The 20,403-nt window shown below is 44.7% G+C and overlaps 1 protein-coding gene, 1 long non-coding RNA gene and 1 other non-coding gene across 3 annotated transcripts in view; 2 read left to right on the top strand and 1 right to left on the bottom strand.

The window, feature by feature from the left end:
- Positions 1 to 20,403, top strand: part of LOC147600436 (uncharacterized) — a 759,986-nt gene that overhangs the window by 666,540 nt on the left and 73,043 nt on the right. The window lies entirely within an intron of this gene.
- On the top strand, positions 69 to 141 carry TRNAK-CUU (transfer RNA lysine (anticodon CUU)). Its single transcript has one exon. It is a non-coding gene; the product is annotated as a tRNA-Lys (tRNA).
- Positions 6,208 to 20,333, bottom strand: ACTR10 (actin related protein 10). The gene is made up of 13 exons (XM_086749234.1): positions 20,130 to 20,333; positions 17,587 to 17,659; positions 16,958 to 17,040; positions 15,702 to 15,810; positions 13,565 to 13,672; positions 13,120 to 13,187; positions 12,755 to 12,834; positions 11,954 to 11,989; positions 10,363 to 10,442; positions 10,199 to 10,272; positions 9,662 to 9,743; positions 7,953 to 8,154; positions 6,208 to 6,802 (listed from the first exon to the last, which is right to left on the bottom strand). The coding sequence occupies exons 1-13, from the start codon at positions 20,204 to 20,206 to the stop codon at positions 6,621 to 6,623; spliced, it is 1,254 nt and encodes a 417-aa protein (XP_086605360.1). The 5' UTR covers positions 20,207 to 20,333; the 3' UTR covers positions 6,208 to 6,620.

Here is a 20,403-nt window from a genome sequence, read left to right as displayed (position 1 = left end):
CCCGGGGCGGGGCGCTGACATCAGCGCGTCATACGCTGAAGGGCACGTGGCGGGACCAATCCACAAGCGCCCGGCTAGCTCAGTCGGTAGAGCATGGGACTCTTAATCCCAGGGTCGTGGGTTCGAGCCCCACGTTGGGCGGGATGAGTTTTGCGGTGTTTTTGGAGGGCTGCGGGTGGGAAACAGAAACCTCAGTGCCATCCCGGACCGCGCCTCGGAGGGGAGCTCACCCCAGGCTGCTGAGGGGAACGTCCCCAGTACAGCTACAGCCGAGGTAACCTCAGCGCTGTCTGTGAAAAACCGTGTATGGCCGCACTTAAAGTTTTCATAAATGATCTGGATGTAGGAGGTGAATGTGAATGATAAACTGGGGGGAGCTGCGGACCCCCTCGAGGCGGGAGAAGCCGCACAGAGATGCAGAGTAGAGAGCCCGGTGGTCACCGGCGGTTTGACATTTCACACGGTTCTCCACCCGGGACAGCGCAACCCTGGTTACGCCTGCAAACCCGGGGAGGAGAGGGTGGGGAGCAGCCCCAAAAGAGCTCTGGAGGTCTGGGTTGATGGTGGGTTGGATACAAATCAACTGTGGGCCCTGGCAGCCCAAAGGGCCAGCTGTGTCCTAGCGTAGCAAGCCAGTCAAGGGAGGTGACTGTCCCACCCTGCAGTTGTGGGTGCCTCAATGTAAGAGTAAAATGGTTTGGGTTGGAAGGGACCTTCAAAGCCCACCCAGTCCAACCCCCCTGCAAGGAGCAGGGACATCTCCAACCAGATCAGGTTGCTCAGAGCCCCATCCAACCTGGCCTTGAATCCTTCCAGGGATGGGGCATCCACAGCTTCTCCGGGCAACCTCACAGTGAAGAATTTCTTCCTTATATCTGATCTAAACCTCCCCTCTTCCAGTTTAAAACCATTACCCCTTGTCCTGTCACTTCATGCCCCTGCCAAAAGTCCCTCCCCATCTTCCCTGCAGCCCCCTTTAGGCACTGGAAGGCTGCTGTAAGGTCTCCCCAGAGCCTCCTCTTCTCCGGGCTGAACAGCCCCAGCTCTCTCAGCCTGGCCTCACAGGAGAGGAGCTCCAGCCCTCTGATCATCTTCGTGGCCTCCTCTAGACTGCTCCCTTCTGATGCTGAGGGCTCCACACATCAAACAGAGCGTGTCCAGAGGAGGGCAACCACGATAGTGAAAGGCCTCGAGGAAAAGAGTTACCAGGAGTGGTTGAGGTCACTTGGCTTGTTCAGCTTGGAGAAGAGAAGGCTGAGGGGTGACCTCATCACAGTCTACACCTTTCTCATGGTGGGCAGTAGATGGGGAGGTGCTGATCTCCTCTCTCTGGTGACCAGCAACAGGACATAAGGAAAGGGGATGAAGCTGCGACAGGGGAAGTTCAAATGGGACACTAGGGAAAAGTTCTTCACCAAGAGGGTGGTTGGTCACTGGAACAGGCTCCCCAGGGAAGTGGTCATGGCACCAAACCTGTCAGAATTCAAGGAGTGTCTGGACGACACTCTTAGTCACATTGTTTAGTAGTCCTGTGAGGAGCAGGGAGTTGGACTCGATCCTCATGGGTCCCTTCCAACTCGAGATTTTCTATGATTCTATGGAAAGGGAGTTGAGAGGAACGAGTTAAAGCCCCTTCCCCCAGAGATCAGCTCCCACAGATGCAGCACAGACACTGGGCAGACTGCAACGGGCCATACTTGTCAATATTCCAAAATATTCCTCCTGACAGCAGGACTCAGCTCAGCTGGAGCTGTTTGCTTGGCTAGCATCAACCTTCAGGAACAGCATCCAGTCCAGAATCGGGAACTTCAGAGGAAAAATCTCCACTTCCTGCAAGGGTTTGTGTCTGTCACTGTTTCCTGATAAAACACTCGAGCTCACTGTTAATTTGTCTGCTGCGAGGATCCACAGATCCCTGCCATGCCAGGGAGAGAAGAACTACAACATCTAGGCTGAAAAAAATAAGCCAAATCCCTTTCTGCACGATAACGCATTTCAGATGTGACCTCTAAGGGCTTTCCAGGGCTAGTCACTCTGAAAAGCAAACAACAGTCTTTCCTCACCCCTCTGATGAAATGAGAATCCTGTTTCTGGCCTTAACAGGTCATGGGACTCTGCGCTTAAACCTGCCAGTAACATAGGAGTTAGGATTCGTGGTCATGCAGCACGGAACAGCAGCTGTCGAAGCTGTGTAGTGATGCAGAAACCCCGCAGGAGAAGACACGAGCGGGCAGAAGGAAGACGAGGTGGCAGAACACGCCAGGCTCGTGAAAGGTCCCAGGGTACACGCGCAGAGCCGTACGGAAATACTCCCAAAAACGGAAGGGCTGAGAATATTCCGAATTCCTCAGCTGCAGTCTGCTGCAGTTCAGGAAGATGACATCACTGCACCACCACGAGCACCGGCTCCGTAGGAGTTTGATCTCCCCTGCACGTCTTTCCCGCTGAGAACTGCTTACAGACACGAGCAATCCCTGCCAGCTCCACAGCAATGGCAAACTCTTCTCTCAGGAGGAAGCCTCGGTAGGCTCTGGCTGAGTTCTTACTGAGGAAAGACACAATCTGGGTCACCGAGCTGCAACTCAATTATTCAAATTATAAAGGAAAATGAACAGCAGAGCTTGGGTCTGAATGTTCTTTACCGAGGCCTCAAAGCTCTCTGCGCTTTGCAATGAAATAGCTTCTATTTAGCAAGCCTGTCACCACATCAGCGAGTGGGAACAAGTTAAACTGCCCCACCCCTGGAAACATTCAAGGCCAGGTTGGACGGGGCTCTGGGCAACCTGATCTGGTTGGAGATGCCCCTGCTCCTTGCAGGGGGGTTGGACCGGATGGCCTTGAAAGGTCCCTTCCAACCCAAACCATCCTATGCTTCTATGTAGCAGGCTGGTCTCCAAAAATTACGGTTTTATCCATTTTGCTTTCTTAAGCCTAACAGCTGCAATCATAAATACTTTCTGAAGTCACTCAGGAACCTGCTGGTATCCCCAGTCCTCACCAAAGACTGCTCCAGATGGGTCAACCTCAGGCGCTAGGTACCAGACTCCACGGCTCCTCCCTCGTTCAGCCCTGTAAGGAGAACCAGACCTCACCCACAGTTTTCCTGCCGGCAGCTGTTGAATCCTCGAGCCTCCTGCCCAACCCCACTGGCGTTACACCTTGCGAGAGCAGCTGCGGTGGGGCACTGCAGCCGAGCACTCCCCACTGCGGGGAACGCTCTCAACTCACACGCAACTCCATAGGCCACGGTCTTGCTGCAGGGGAGAGAAAAAGGGGTTGGTAAGGGGGAACAAATTAGAGTGAAGGTCCCAAACACTCAAGAAAACAAGGGGAATGCTGGTATTTGAGGAATCTGCTGGGGAATGAACATCCCCAAGGATATTAAACCATTCAAGGGTTGTAGGCTTACAGAAGCAAGCACGAGAAAAGCCCCAAGACGTAAAAGAATGCAAAATACCAGGCACAATGGGAACACACATATCCAGCTATAGCATTTAAATGATTTTTTTTCAAGTCCAGGCCGGACAGAACACAACACAGCACATTCTGAAGAACCCATTTCTGTGTCACGACGTAGCATGCTCCTCCTCAGGCTGCTCCTGAACAGCTCTTGTGCATGGTAACCACAATTTGTTTCACCTGGAAAACCAGAAAGTGCTTGGACTGGAGACGCTCACATCAGCGCAAAGAGGCACTGGCCAGGCCCCATCGTGCTCTGAGCACTAAGAAATGATTCCTAAAAGAACAACCTCATCCCAGGGCTATAAAACAACTACTCACAACCATGCCTGCTTATTTTTCCGTGTTGTCTGTGTAACAGCCACGCAGTTCATTTGAAGTAGGAAGAATGCAATTTAAAAATACACCCGCCAACAGCTCTGGAGACAAATCATCTGTGTCAATACCGTCAGGCCACGTTACCACCCAGCAAAGTCTTGCCTACTGTCGTGGTTTTGTTAGTGAGGGGGTCCTAAGGTGGCAGCTTCTGTAGGAAACTGCTAGAAGTCGCTCCCCTTTGTTCAGTGGACTCGGCCGGGCCTAGGGCGGACCCGCTGCTGGCCAAGGCTGAGCCGATTGCTAGCAGAATGTCCCGTGATAACGGCTCTGCGATAACTTATTTAAGAATTGGAAAACAGAAAAAAAAAAAGAGAGAGGAGAGAAGATGTGAAGAAGCTGAGCGGGGACAGAGGCGCAGAGGGGGAGGCGCAAGCCTCGTGGGCCTTGCAGGCCTCACCCTCTGGCCTCTCGCCAGGCAGCCGACTGGGCCCGGCCCGGCTGCAAGAAGTGGAGAGGAGATGAGAAGTGAATAAGATGTAAAAAAAGATCCTGAGAGACATCTACCAGCCTGTTGTGAGGAACGGCTGCAGACGCCAAGGTCAGTGAAGAAGGAGGGGGAGGAGTAATGCGGCTCCTGGCCAAGATTCCCCTGCAGCCTGTGGTGACGACCATGGTGGAGCAGGTTGTCCCCCTGCAGCCCATGGAGGCCCATGGAGGAGCAGAGATCCACTTGGAGCCCGTGAAGGACCCCGTACCGGGGGAGGTGGATGCCTGAAGGCAGCTGTGGCCCGTGGAGGGCCCGCTGGGACAGCCGTTCTGGAGGGACTGCACCTGTGGAAGAGATGACCCACGCCGGAGCAGTTCCACGAAGGACTGCAGCCCGTGGGAGGGACCCCACGCTGGAGCAGGGAAGGAATGTGAGGAGTTCTTCCCCCGACCATGAAGCAGCGGCGTGAAACAACGTATGATGAACTGACTGCAACCCCCATTCCCTCTTCCCCTCTATGCCGCTCGGGAGGGGAAGGTAGTAGAGATGTTAAGCTTGGGAAGAGGGAGGGGTGGGGGCAGGTTATCTTGTTCTCTGTCTCATTCTCCTGCTATTTGTAGTAATAAATGATTAGTTTTCCCCAAGTCGAGTCTGTTTTGCCCGTGACGGTAACTTTAAGGATTTCTCCCTGTCCTTATCTCAAACCTCGAGCTGTTTTTCCTTATATTTTCTCTCCCTGTTTTCTCGGAAGGTAGGGGGGAGTGAGAGAGAGACTGCGTAGTCTGGTCCTGATCAGGGCTGAACTACGACACCTACGACAGACTCTAACACTTTAAGCAGTGATTCCTGGTTTGTTTGTTTGAATTTTTTAAAATTTGAAAACCATTAAGATAAAAAGGGAGTATCTCCCACCAGAAACAGAATGACAAAACCGTGCAGAAGCTGACTGAAATGCTGTAGCACATTGCCCTGTGTTAAGCTCCACCGCAAGAACGTTTCTCTAAATGTACGCTTAACTTCAAGACATCTGCTTCAGGAACCACAGCAGACAACATGGGGAAATCAGTCACAAAAAGCGTGTTTGTGGCAATAAAAAACTCCATCACCCCCAATAATTTCACAAATACGCATCCCCCAAAATCTGAGATAAACAATTACTCCTCACAGTAAGATTTAAACCTCAATAGCCAACAGATGCCAGCAGAGTCACCATTTAGCCAGCAAGTCGTGTCTGGCACGTTGGCGGGAAGTTCAGTGGTACGTGAGGCCAGGGCAAACCCCTCTCCCAAGACGCGATGCTGCTGAGATGCAGAGGCACTGTCTGGAGCGCCCACCAGCAGCCACAGCTCCGCATGCAAAGTTAATTCACAGCAGTTTTATGGGAGGATAGGGAGAATCAAACCAAAACCAGCAGCACTAGCAGCACAATGGAAGTGTATGCGTGTGTTTTCCCACGGGAGCACTCCTCCTTCAATATGTAAACTTACAGATTGCTAGGAGCCTACTAATTAGCCAACAGTTCCTAAATACAGCGTTAATACCCAAATGTACTTTTTTTTTCCTTACACAATGATCTTTGTATTGCATTTTCATTTAATACATACCGCTGCAGAACAATGAAGTTCAACGTTTCTGATGGTGGGACAGAGGGCAAAGAAGTGACTTCTGAGGTTGACGTTTCAAGAAGATTTCCTCACACTCGTTTATAATTCTTACGTGGTTGAGTTTTTTTCTTGGAGGAGAGATACTGTGAGACCCGTTAGCTCAGTGCTATTTGAGAATTACAGGCAGAAAAGTTCTCTGCTAAAACTCAAAACTCTGGGTCACCGAACTGCAGCTCAGTTATTCAAATTATAAATGAAAATGAACAGGACTGTGCCCAGGGGAAATACCGCTCCAGCACCTTCACTAAACAGCCCCAAATCATTTCCTCACGCATGATACAAGGGTGGAATATTTTAATACAGAACTGGGCAGGAAAGCTTCCACAGATGTGTCCCACAGTAGCCTGTCCTCCATTCTTCTAAGCATACTTAAAATCAAAATATCTTAAAACAAATTATTTCAACAAATGTCATTTACTGTACAGATAAATAACAAACAACTCAGCAGGCTGCAACTCATGGGGGCACAGAATTTCTTCAGGAGTAGAGAAAATAGCATAGCAGTTGCCAGAGTTAAGTTTTTAAACTATAACTGGATGTGGTTGTAAACGGTGTTAGTACATACCCCCTAAAGCATCCATGTGGCTCATATTTAGTAGTGTTACACACAAATTACTTAAATAATAATAAAAAAGCCAATGCACATAAATCTACTTGAAATAGACGAGAATACTCGTGTAGCATTTAGGTGCTTATTTCTCTGTAGAAAAAGCCCTCTTCATCAACGGAGGGGGTGCTTTTCCGACGTCAAACATCATTTCCAGAGGAGGATTATTGAGACAGCACCAGTCAGGTATGCGGCCTGTCTGGCTGTAATACTCTTTGGACACAGACCGGCTCCCAAGTATGTCCTGAAGTGCTCCAAAAATGGCTCCTGCATTGGTGGGGCGGGGGGGAAGGAAAAAAAAAGTGTTGCATTAATTTGATGTACTTTCTTTCTTTCTTCTTCCCATCTTACTTCTTCTCATCAAGAATCTCAACTATTCTTTTTCAGCTCTGTCCCATAAATTAAAGGATCTAGCCACTTTCCTTTTCAGTAGCCCAGCTAGTCTCAAATTGCTTCCATTTGTGTCCCCTGAAAGTAACTGAAACCAAAGAATCATCTGGTCTCCGCTTAGAACAAAACTGGCCCAGCTGACCTGCTTCTTACGACAAATTTTCCTAGAAGTTTTTATTTGAAGCACTTCAAACAAACCACTTTGTGTTTAAGGAAATTTCCTCTCCCTAAGAAGGGTGTCACACAGCACCCATCAGAAGTTTACAGAAGATCCAGACCGCAGCAGCTGACTAGCACTGCAGTGGAGAAAACTATCAGAGAACGTGGTACATATAAATTATTCTTCTTTGCTAACCCTAAAAGTAGACTCAAAAGCTTTTAAAACTTTTATAAACAGTTAAAACCCAAAGCATATGGAAATAAAATCTACCTTCACAGTTAAAGTTAGTTCCTCATACGCAGCAAATGGGCTCAGCTTATTAACTGAAAGCTGAGAAAAGCATGAATTCTTATCAACCTCAGCACCCTCCTTAAGAGCTGCTAGCAACGGAAAGCCTCTCTTTTTTTCCTAGCTTGCCAGTATGGCATCCCAAATCCCTGGCAGAGCTGCTGTATTTGTTACTGGCACTCGGGAACAGCAGCCTCCGGCCTCTCCACAGCTCACAGCTGCTCGGTCAGTAATTACACTTGTTTTTTCAAGCAGCAGCTCTTCCTGCCCGCAAAAGGTCTCTTCCCTTCACCGGTGCCACCGCATGGCGGTAGCCCTGTACTGCGCTCGAGTTAACACCTCCAATTGCAAATTGCTCGTCACCAGTTTAAAGCTCCCATCACCCGCAGTGCCACTCCACCCCTGAGGGAGCTTTACTCTGGTTTCTTCTAGAAGCGCATAACAATTCCACAGAGCTCCAATGCAGCTTAATTTCAACAGTTTGCCTAAGCTTTACTGCTATTTATGCATTACAAATCCCGCTTGGAAGGTTTGTTTTTCCACTTTGTACCCTTGCTGAACAGCTGGTTTCATTCTTACCTCCCAGCCAGGCCACACAGTTGGGTTTGGCAGGTGGAGTGTGAATTCTGAAGGTTTTCGTGGCGAGCGCTTCTTTGTATTTTGGTTTCTCTACCAGGTATCTGATTTCAGCCATGAGCCTGTGAAGGAATCCCGGTAACATAGCAGTGCCACCAATAACGACCAAGTTCTCTGCCAACTGCTTCCTGGTGTCTATGGGACACTAATGCAAACAGGAATAAAAAATAAAAAAAAAAAAACCAAACCCAACACTTTAACTGGAGTTGCATGAACAAGCATTGAAAGGTCTGTTAGAAATTCAGTGAGTCTTTCTACGCACTTCAACCGCTACTTTCTCATATTTCTATGAAACATAACAAACTTTTTTTTTCCCCCCAAACTTCAGAAGAAAACCAGGCTCAAGGAACCGCCCAGTTCAGGCTTATGTGAGCACACTGTGAGTCCCTGTAAAGCCCTTCAGCTGAGACAGGCCAAGGGAACAGAGGACAGAGGTATCAGTGACAGGAACTCCCCTGAGTTCCAGAAGATGTGCCAGAGAGAGGTGAAGCCTCGACCAGTGCTCTGAAAGATGGAAAACTTCCACAGGAGAATGATGTTTTAGCTCAATGCGGGAGAACAGTTCTACAAAAATCTCAGTGGCAGAGAAAGTTTCTGCTGGAGCTTGCCTTAGGCACCAGATAATCCAACTAGAAGACACAAAGGCACAAGAAAACCAAGCTTTGTCGGTTCTGCCCTTCACAAAAAAAAATCTGCGCTATCCCTTTAAAAAAAATTCCAGATTGCTGTGGTCCTCTTGCCCAGAAGAAATAACAGGACACTATTTAACACTTGTAAATTCAACATTTGTCTTTCCTCTGGCCAAAGAGCGATGCAAGGCAAGTGCCCAGAGGTGCGGAGGTGAGGAGTCCAGGCACAGATCTTGTTAAACAATGTTTTCCTAAGGAAGCCTAATTGAAATGTTTGTCATGTCACCCAAGCCTATGGCTCTCCAAAAAATTATGTCTCAGCAAACTAATTTAAATGGCACCAATAGCTACAGGAAGTCAACTTTAATTAGCATACATATACCACCATATAATGAAAATTTCCATTTATAGTGGGTTTTAATCCTTTTTTCCCCCTAATTATAATAAGAAATGAAGTGTTTGTATATGCCAAGAAAATTTTTCATAATATATTTAAGACACTGCCTGTAATAGAGATGTCCAAATTAATTTTATTCTATCTTAGGTAAACCAGCAGTACGCAGGACTCTGAGCAAAACCCCTTGAAAAAAGAAGAAACACAATACCTGTGTCATTTCAGTTTAAGCGGTGTAATTCCTGTAACACCAAGTATTAGCCATTACAAATGCAGATTTACTTCTAATTACTTCGTCATTAACACATAGAGCCTCACCCCCAAACGAAGGCAAGCATGTTTCTTACTTCTGCTGAGGGGTGAGCACTGTGTTTCTTAGAAAACTCTCCTAGACACCTTGCAGTAGACCAAAGAGTAGGAAAGAAATCACAAGAGTGGATGACACATGGTGACTGAGTACCCCACAGTAATTCATCATGTGGCAGAACCCTAGGAGTCAGGCTTTGCGAAATTTTTTCGACCAATCGCAACCTGCAGTCAGAAGCGTGTTACTCCAGGAAGAGTCACTTGTTACAGCAGGTTCTCTAAGGCTGGAGGCCTTCAATAAATTGTTTAGAATATAAAAATACCTGAATGAGTGAATCTAAGATCAAAGTGGCAACAGATGTCTCTTCATTATCCTGTTCAAACAGTATTTCCACCACGGAGTCTCTGTTGCGAAGACAGGAAATGAGTGTTAATGAGAAGCAATACCACACGATGAGCTAACACTCCCCAGCAGCAGGGCTGGCAGTAACTACGGACTCCCTGCTGACAACACATCACCACAGCTTCTTCTGCCATACAGCCCATGCACTCAGCGGCAGCGGCGGGGCGGAGAACACGCCCCATTCACTTCACTAACCCCATCTCATTATCGTGCATCAATAACCCATTTCTGTTTCCCCCATCCCTCCAATCTGTTTGCTCTCATCTTCAACTGTGAGCTCTCAGGGGAAGCTGACACCTCTTCTTACGGGCTTGCACTGAGCCAGCACAAAGCTTTAATTTCAGAGACACTAAAAACACATGCAAGTGTTCCACTAAAATTCAATTTTATGAAAATGTATATGCTTATAGAGTTGAAAATATATCCTCCTAAAATACCCTGCTATGGTGTTTCTCACCTGATGGGGCCAGCTACATGGAGAATCTTTTCTCCATCTAAAGGATAGTCCACGTCTGGAGGCGGTGAAGGACGCTAGAAATAAAAACATACGTGCGTTATTTTAGAGGCCAAAAAGCCAACATCCACTTCAAAAGAGCAGGATAAGCTTCATTCTCCACCCACCTCAGCACTGCCATCAATGTTGAACTTGGCTGCTTGGATTTTCAGTCCACGTTGGAGATCACTCACAAAACAAGTGCGGACTTCATAAAAGAAAAGGAAGGGACAGAAGAGAGACTCTGTTGGATCCTTTCATCACCAATACAGACAAAAGTTTTGATTAATTTAAAGAAGAAATATTTTACGGCCTTGCTGGCCCAAGACATTATCAAATAAACAAACAAACAAAAAAAAACCCAGTCTCTACACTTCAGTAGAGTCCAGATGCTATCCAGACCATGAATTTAAATAAAGTTGACACTGAAACTACACTAGGACAGGCAAGATTTCTTCCTCTGACAAGCTACAGAAGATTTAAAGACAGAGGGACGTTACTAATTGTGTCTTCGGTTACCACAAGGTGCCAGGGCTTCCATTCTGCTGTCAAACACACCACTGCAGGTCTTGCACTATGACTTCAAATGAGACATTGCTCATTTTTCAAACAAGCTGTAATCATGCAAGATTTTTCCTAGCGGAACTCTTCAGCACCCTAAGAATTCCAGAGGGTTTTTTTTTTTTTTTTTTCTCCAGACAACACTAGTACAACACAATTTCATGTGTATCCCAGCTGTCTGTTAGCAAATATTTATTTATATCTTCTTCATAATGGCTGTCACAAAGAAACAACCCTTCAATACACAGGCAATAATTTCAACTCCAGCATACTGTATCTGGTTCCAAAAGACTCCATAAAACCAGAACTGATCAGAAAATTGTGTTCTAGTTCAGGAATTAGAAAAGCAACTTCCATTTGACAAAGCACCCGCTGCATTTAAGTTATTTTGCATTTCACTGATGGATTTCTTTCTAATTTGGCCCAAGAGATATATACTAGTTGCCATTTTCTACAGTTATATGCATATTTTATATGTGTTGCACCATTAGAGAGGAATTCATCCAAGTTCTGCCCGAAGATAGACTATTTTTGCTGGCATATATGTAGTCCTTGACTCATCTTGCCTACACAATTAACGCACCAAAATGTCTTTTAAAGATACTTTATTTTTTTTTTTCCAATTTACTTTAGGGCAAATTAAGCCTTCCTAGTCAATTTATAAACAAAATGAACTTAAAATATTCTTATGTCATGATGTTAAGGCTGCATAAATGCTGCATGTGCAACCACAACGTATGTATGGTAACGGAGTCTGAACATCAGATCTGCTAACTCTAAGTCCCACGTAGAGTACACACTGTACACATTCATACGCAGCAAACAAAATGTCAGTAGTTCAAAAATGCAACACGAAGTTAACCTGACCTGCTGATCACAGGATCTATAAAATACTGTATATTTCTAACTTTCTGCACTAGTCTACCCAACATATCTATGAGCATTGTCTTAACAACACATAAGCCAAACCTGAAAGAAGAATTCAACATGGTTTTGGTTTTGCGTTCAAAGAGGAAGAACAGTAAGTTCTTCCAGTAGGGAAGAAATATGGTAAACAGAGAAGATAAAATAAGTTCCTAAATGTAAAGTATTGCACACATGTTACTATCATACTCTACCGCACAATTTAATAGAGTTCTGTGAAGTAGAAAATTTTACCTTTTATATCCTCTACTATGTCTTCTGGAACTGAGCCTGAAATTAAAAAATAACTTAGAACAAAAGCTTTTTAAGTAGCTAAAGAACTTAAGACCGAAACTAAGCTTGATTGAATTACATTTAGTACATTAAAGTTTCACTTGGACAGCAGCTTTTAAAGATTTCTGGGGAAGAAAGAATACTAAGAACAGAAATAAAAAGTTTGTCTTCTCTGAAAACAGTCTGAAAAATGAATACAGATCTTTTATCTCAGCCTTCATTCAAACCCGCTGTTATGAGTGGCCTATCATAAAAATACACTTGTTAAATATGGAGAAAGAAATCACAGAATCATAGAATGGTTTGGGCTGGAAGGGACCTTTAAAGCCCATCCAGTCCAACCCCGCTGCAAGGAGCAGGGACATCTCCAACCAGATCAGGTTGCTCAGAGCCCCATCCAACCTGGCCTGGAATGTTTCCAGGGATGGGGCATCCACCACCTCTCTGGGCAACCTGGGCCAGTGTTTCACCACCCTCATTTTAATTTTTTTTTTTTTTTTTCTCATGTCCAGTCTGAATCTACCTCCTTCTATTTTAAAACCATTACCTCTTGTTCTATCACAACAGGCCCTGCTAAAAGAGTTTCTCCCCATCTTTCTTCACACCTTTTGAGTACCTTTAGGTTCTCAAAGGCCACTATAAATCAGGGACATAGATCACAAACACGTGGTGAATACTGAACTCATTTTATTCACTGTTAGCATTAATCCACTTTCCCCAGCACAAGTTCACAGCACATATGCTACATCAAACAGACCTTACCCATCACAGATGGAAGGCTTTGTCCTTTGGCTAATCCTGTATCAACCGTGCACTGCTCCAACAGCTGATATTCCAGCTCCCTAAAACATTGCACATTAAGTTAGTTAAAGACAGCTATTAACTCAGGCTGATTCTCTCTATTATGCTTAGGGGCCACTATTTATTCCCTTCAGTTACGTTCTTTTAACAATAGACTGAAGCAGATCTGACTTCCACAGCTTTTACTACATACACAAAAGCCAAACTGCTGTCACAGCAACAGTGATGATTTAAGTCATGTTAAATAGGAGTCTTTGGTCGTTAGTCAAAGAGTAACTTGCACAAATAAATCACTGGTAACCTGGAATGCGTAACTGTGAACTTACTTGTGGATCGCCTTTCCTCCCAAAGGAAGAGCACCCCAGCAGCTCAGAATCGGAATTCCCTCATATATCTATGTGAAGATCAGGAAAGTCTCTTTTTTGCTAGGACTTCTCATTCTGTTGGAACAAAATGCTTTTTCCCCCTCAACATTCTCTTGCATTAGCTATTGGGAACACTTTCTAACTGCTTTTCTCCAAAACTAATTTCTAGTATATAAAAGCCAGAGTTACGAACCACTTAGGAGGCCCACACCACCCTCCCCAAGTTTCAGGGGAAGACAGATTTGGCATGTGAAAAGATTCCCCAAGTCACAACATCTTATAGTCAAAAGCTGGACTGGCTGATCTGTTCTTATTATTTTTAATCACATTTAAAGTCTATAAAAATACCATCTCGTCACGATAGCCTCACTGCCGAAAATTTTGTTTCTGTATTATTAAAGGATACAGGTAGCACCAAGCTTTCTGCATATCCACAGTCTAGCACCATGGCAGAATTGATCCCAAGTGTCAGGAGAGACATTAGATGACTCGGAGCAAACAAAACGGAAGGTACCTACATGGAAATCGAAGGAACAATTGACAGAAGGGGGAAAAAAAGAAACAAACCACTCAAGGATGCTTTCCCTGAATGTCATATTAAAAGCAAAACCCAAACAATTGTGCCTTGAAGTATCTGTTTTTAAGTTAGTTTTTAAGGCAGTGTAGTAACGAACAAAACACAACAGGATTCTAAATTCTATGTTCATCTTATCTGTGGTACATAGCAGTTACTTCAGTAATAATGAATCTTGGAATGGGCTTGTAAGAAAAGCAAGTGTTAACTACAGAACTCGTCTTAGGTCCTAAAGCAGGTTTCTTACTGTCACTGTCATTGAAAATAAAGAAACTAAAATACAGCTACATTAAATGTTGTACGAAGATGTGAACAAAGGTGTCAGAAGACCCAGAAAAGTGTGCCTTATGACAACATACTGCTGCACAAACACACAGTAGAGGCTACTTAAAACACTCTCCCCAAAGCAATGTGGAAACTCAAATCAGTTATAGGAGAATTACTTTCTTCTCACAGAATTCCACAAATGAAGTTTCCTAGACAGCAACAGGTCCTTTAACAGAACACCTTGAAGTGTGACTTAAATAAGCAATTCCAAAAATCCTGCATCTAAGGGCAACACCACTGATACGCAGCCCAGAAACATAAGCTGACATTTTCAACAACCAATTCTGCATGAGAATGCTTTATCTGAGATATATTTTTTCTTATAAGGGAATTAGGGGAAAAAAACAAACAAACAAAAAAAAAAACCACCCCAATCACTCAAGCCTTTCAGTAATTTCAAGCTCTGAGAAAATTTTATCATTAGTAGGAAAGAGTTATGTAGAAATTTAAGATTAGTTGGTAAACTGTCTTGTGGAAGCCCAGTGAAGAAGTACTGCAGACAAACTGGTTTCACCACTTTTTATAGAACCACCTTAACCTTTGTTCTGTCTGAATTGAACTACCATGGAGTCACCTTCCAAAGCATTTTCCATTAGAATTAAGAAAGAATTAGAATCACAGAATGGTTTGGGTTGGAAGGGACCTTCAAAGTCCACCCAGTCCAACCCCCCTGCAAGGAGCAGGGACATCTCCAACCAGACCAGGTTGCTCAGAGCCTCATCCAGCCTGGCCTTGAACATTTCCAGGGATGGGGCATCCACCACCTCTCTGGGCAACATGGGACACTGTTCCAACACCCTCATTGTAAAAAAATTCAGTGTAATTTTTTTTTTTTTTATGTCCAGTCTGAATCTACCTCCCTCTACTTTAAAACCATTACCCCTTGCCCTGTCACAACAGGCCCTGCTGAAGAGTCTCTCCCCATCTTTCCTGTAGCCCCCTTTAGGCACTGGAAGGCTGCTCTAAGGTCTCCCCAGAGCCTCCTCTTCTCCAGGCTGAACAGCCCCAGCTCTCTCAGCCTGGCCTCACAGGAGAGGAGCTCCACCTCTGATCATCTCCGTGGCCTCCTGTGGACCTGCTCCAACAGGTTCACATCCTTCTTATGTCGGGGACTCCAGAGCTGAAGGTTCAGACTTTTCTTTAAAAAGACTGATTAAGCAGAGAAGATAAATTTCAGGTCAGCTCTTATAGAAATGAGTACAGCCAGAGGTTAGACCATGCGCTAGGCAAAGATATTGACTCTGGTAGAAGTAATGTGATTTGCTGACAGAGCACTAAAGAGTGTTTAAATACAATTTCCAGCTTCAGGCTTGGCTCAATGGGGATTACTGGATCTGTCTGGAACACTGTGATGTGAGCTGTATTTTTGTAAAAGCCAGAGAAACCTTTCGGATTCTTGTTAATAGCTCCTGTCTTGTGGCCCTAGGAAGAGTTGGAATGGAACAAAAACAGTCCTGGGTCCGATCACCAAACCCTACTTCCCAAGATGACCATCAGCTTTTTTTTTTGTCTTCTTTATGCCCCTCTCGTTCTTTTCAGCATTATTTTCATTTCTTTGTCCACATCTGGTATGGAATGTAAGTAAAATTTCTACCTGCAAGTGCTATGCTGAGCACATACAGTAGTTATGTAAAACGCATACCTCAAAATGCTTGAAAAGGACTCTTGTGAGTGTGTCTCTGAAGTGTGAAGGGCACAAGACAGATTCTATGATCACAACACGGCGGTCTCTGGGATTCACCAGCAGATGTCTAGAAAAGGCAAGACATGTAAAACAAAACTGGTAAGTTTAGGCATGTATTATGAGACTTACCTTATTTTCATATTCTATTCTCCTCAAAAACGCTAAAAAAATGCATTTAGATAGCATTTTCTACAGCAGATCCCAAGTCTTCTCCCAAAAATTAAAAAAAATCCAACACTTTCCTAAAAGAAAGTTAGGAAACCGAGTTACAGCAAACAAGTTATAGAGCTATCTGCAAGCAGGCTGTAATTCTGAGTATCTGTTATACATTCCTAAATCAATATAAAGCAATGCAAAAATAGGCAAGCATAACAGCCATTTATGGGTTGTCCGGTGTCATACAGTGTGTCCACAGTGAGGAAGAGCGACGATACAGATCTCATGATTTCAGCGGAAGAGGATGCCAATTGTTCTGAGTTCAATTACAAAGTGATGATCAAGGACAGGGTGAAAAAAAAAAAAAAAAAAAAAACCCACAATCCACACCAGAAGATCTGAGGCACAGAAATCAAATACTTGTTTCCCTGTGTCAAGTAGGCATGGTGGGGGTAGGTTGATGGTTGGACTTGATGATCTTGGAGGTCTTTTCGAACCTTCAAGATTCAAAGTGATAATTTTTACTGTGTAAAAACAAGGATTGGAAGGAAAGAGCAAAGACTCAGTCCAACTTCATTATTCAATAATGAAATTCACTAAAAATACAACAAAAGGATGCATTACTGAGGTAAAATTATTCCACAGGTTAAGATTCCTCCTTCCAAACCACTGCCATGTGGAGAGAGTTCTGCACCAACATAAGATCAGCTTCAGCCCTACCAAAACCACTACAACTCCTTAGGTAATGACTTTCCCCTATCAAGTCCTTTACGAATGCCGCAGTTAAAAGGCACCTTACCAAAGGTGCACCTTACCAAATGCTTTTTCTTTCTAGAGAGCAACTGATGCTGCAGGACACTAACTCTTAGTAATACAACCTGAATCTCAGCACCACTGAATTTCTCCTGCCAGAACACAGCCAGGCAGCCACCTGCAATATCTTGTTTCTGTTTTCTTACTCCACTAGAAAGCAGTTTCCAGTCACACTTCTAATACCTCAACGTACTCGAAGAAGTGCTGCAGAAGGCTTGAATAACTAACATCCAAGGATCTCTTACCTGAAATACAGCATATGGATAAATTCCTTCAGATATGAATATAGCTCTTCTGTATTAATATTATACTGAACAACTTTGACAGGCTGTAAAGGTAAAAATATCCACCGTCAGCTTAAACACAAGGCAGTGCTATATATACAATAGATCTATATGATATATAGATTATAACATATATCTGAACATGCATAATCTGACATATCTAAGAAATATTCACTCATGCCTGATTTGCTCTATATCCTTAACCATGCATCTCACAAACTCACTCCATGACTAAATTTTAGAGTTTACTAATGCTATTTTGTTGTACTGGTAACTTATCCCAACATTAGTTTTCCAAAGCTGCCATCCTCTACTGGAAAAAAAAAAAAAAAACCCAAAAAACCAAACAACCACAGCTAGGCAAAGAAATTTCTCAATAAACACCCCAAACATAAGCTGCATGGCTGATGAGTACCGATTAGTGTCAGTGCTGGTATCACACTCGTATCCAGTTACAATCTTCTAACAGCAGCAGTTATAAAATAACAAAAAATAGCTTATGATGGACAGAAAAACGTATCTGCAAATTCTTTGTACATGGTAACACACCGAACACTGTAAAGGTAAAACAGTTCAGGTAAATCATTTACCTTTGCAACGTCAGGTTTCTTTATTTCACTCGGAATAATGCATCTCGGTCCTGTTTCTCCTGCAAAACCACACCTAAAATAAAACGTTGAAGACCTTATCATTTGAAGTCACTATTTAGCATACTGAGCCTAGAAATCATCAAAGAGTAATTAATCAGTGATATTTCTGCGACTGCAAAGAGGTGTTTTGCATAGAACTTCTCTATCTAGCCATTTTTAATGAGAAAGACTTTATATCCTTTTATTGACTCCCTCTCAGCTGTATTAAACAAGTTTTCTTCACTTCTGTCAGGACCATAATGCTTGACTTGTTGCAATAGGACGAGGGGTAATGGTTTTAAAATAGAGGGAGGTAGATTTAGATTAGAAATTAGGAAAAAAATTTTTACGATGCGAGTTATAGAACACTGGAACAGGTTGCCCAGAGAGGTGGTGGAGGCCCCGTCCCTGGAAACATTCCAGGCCAGGTTGGCCGGGGCTCTGAGCAACCTGATCTGGTTGGAGATGTCCCTGCTCCTTGCAGGGGGGTTGGGCTGGGTGGGCTTTAAAGGTCCCTTCCAACCCAAACCATTCTATGATTCTATGATTTTGATGCACCTCCTACTTTCCGCTGCGTAGTTTTCTATTTACAGTCATCAACCTCCCCTACTGCCCATTACGTTTCCAAATAAATACCTTCCTGCGTCCTCCATGCGTGCCCACAGTTTTACTGAAGCTCTCGGTAAACACAGGCAAGATTCAGCTATCATGTCCTCTTTAAATCCTCATTTTCTGGAATGTTTATTTAGAAGAAACTAAAGAAAATTACTTAACCACGACCGTGCAGCTCCTGTGGCCTACTTCACCGCTGACCAGCACCATTCCATTGACACTTTTTTCCTGTTTCCAGTTTGTTTAATACTTTGAAATGCATTCCCTTCACAAGCATCCTGGGTGATTTAAGGTATTACTGCCTCAAGACAACCGGTTACTACTCCAGGACTCCTGACAAAACATGAGAGTTCTGCATCCAACTTGGATGCAACATAACAAAAAACACAGCAACCTCAAAACACTTTTTGGAAATAGATCTGGTTTTCACGAAGAGATTGCACCTTAAAAGACACAAGAACGACAGCCTGAAGAAGGCAAAACAAAATAAATTCAATATTTGATTTTAAGAAACTCAGTGCTTGACACCTCTTTCACCACTGCCATCCCCATTAAGCACAAATATCAGAAGAAAACTATGGCAGAAAACACTAGTAGAAAACTATAAAGCTGCTGGTCTTCAAGTACTTTTAATGGAAAAGGTGAATATTTTATTTTGGTATTTGACAACTGTCAACGCGTTTCTTCAGGTCACTTCAGGAAAAAAAAAATCTTAAAATAGACATGATTCAGAAATTAATTTTTTTCTTTGGTCTCCCAGAGAGTTGTGCGGTCCCCGTGTGCATATGCAGCTGTCCTGGCCTGTCACCCTGACACCTTTACAACTTAATTTCTAACTTAATTGCTTCATTTCAGCCTTATTCAGAAAACGACAGATCCCTCTCACACAATCAAGGTGCCACCTCTTCTACAAGAATGAATGTTGGAAATAGACCCTAAAAACACACTATTCAGGGGCAATGCTTTTGCAGAAGAGCATTTTATTAGACAAATAATGGCCATGGGATAAAACTTCACAAGCGTCCCAAATCTGGGAAAACCTTGTGATTGGCAACACAACATGAATCCACAAGAAGCCGCTCGTGGATTAAGTTTTTTCCATCCATGAAGCCTTTGTTAAATCCTCTCCGTAACCACACTGCAGCTCCCCGGTAATGAAGCCCACCTGCTGGTCTGTAATTACACAGCCACTTGAGGAAAAAAAGCAAGTACAACTAAATACAAAAAAACAAGTTTGGACAAGAAAACCTGCTCCTTTGACTCGTCCCTCTTTAGACAGAAAAATCCTCAGGGCTTCAAGCAGGAAAAGGCATCCACACGGGCAGAGGCTCAGGCATGAGCCTAGCCTAGCAAGGCTGGCATACATCTGAAGAGGTGCTTTTCTTGCAAGATAATCTTACTTTCTGTGCGCAGGCCACCTCTCCAAACAGGCCACTGAAACGTAGGGAACATTTCCAGAGTGTTTTAACCCCGGGCATGGGGCTGGATTGCTTAAACAGCCCCTTTTCCATGACGCTGCACGTACCCGGGATGCGAGTGTGGGGGCAGCTGGGGGTTCCCAACACAGCAGGGTATTTTGACACAGGGTACCGCTACATTTTTGGCTCACGACATAAATTACTAAATACTGAGCATTTCTGCCTCCACCACGAGTTACGCCATTTTTTAATCTAAACGACGAGACCAAAAAAAATAAGGTTGGTACTGTCGGCTTTGTACGCCGCAGATCACCATACAAACAGGATGAAGGGGGGAAAAAAAAAAAAAAAAAAATCCCCACACAATTATCCACCCCACGGCAGGCCCGGCCCCCCAGCCGCGACTCTGCCTCCGCGGCGAAGCCTGTCGCGACAAAAGGGGGCAGGCGGGGCGGGGAGCGCGGCGCCACTCACTTGGTGAAGGCCTCGCCCAGGTCTATCACCACGGCGGTCTTCTCCCCGCCGCTGCCCAGGCCCTCGTAGAGCGGCATCGCGGCCTCCCTTCGCCACAAGCAGCAGCGCCACCGAGCCTTCCTCCCTCCCGCCCGCCGCGACGGGGCCTTCCTCCTCCTCGGCGCGCCGGGCTGCCCTCGGCGCCTGTGTGCACACCCACCGCTCCGCCGCCCTCCCCACGCCCTGCCGCCGCCCTGCTTCCCGCCCCGCAGCGCTGTGAAGAGCCAAAAACGTC

This window comes from Chlamydotis macqueenii, chromosome 5, assembly GCF_036417535.1.
Source record: "Chlamydotis macqueenii isolate bChlMac1 chromosome 5, bChlMac1.mat, whole genome shotgun sequence".
Lineage (NCBI taxonomy): Eukaryota > Metazoa > Chordata > Aves > Otidiformes > Otididae > Chlamydotis > Chlamydotis macqueenii.
This window is presented reverse-complemented; position numbering and strand designations above follow the sequence as displayed.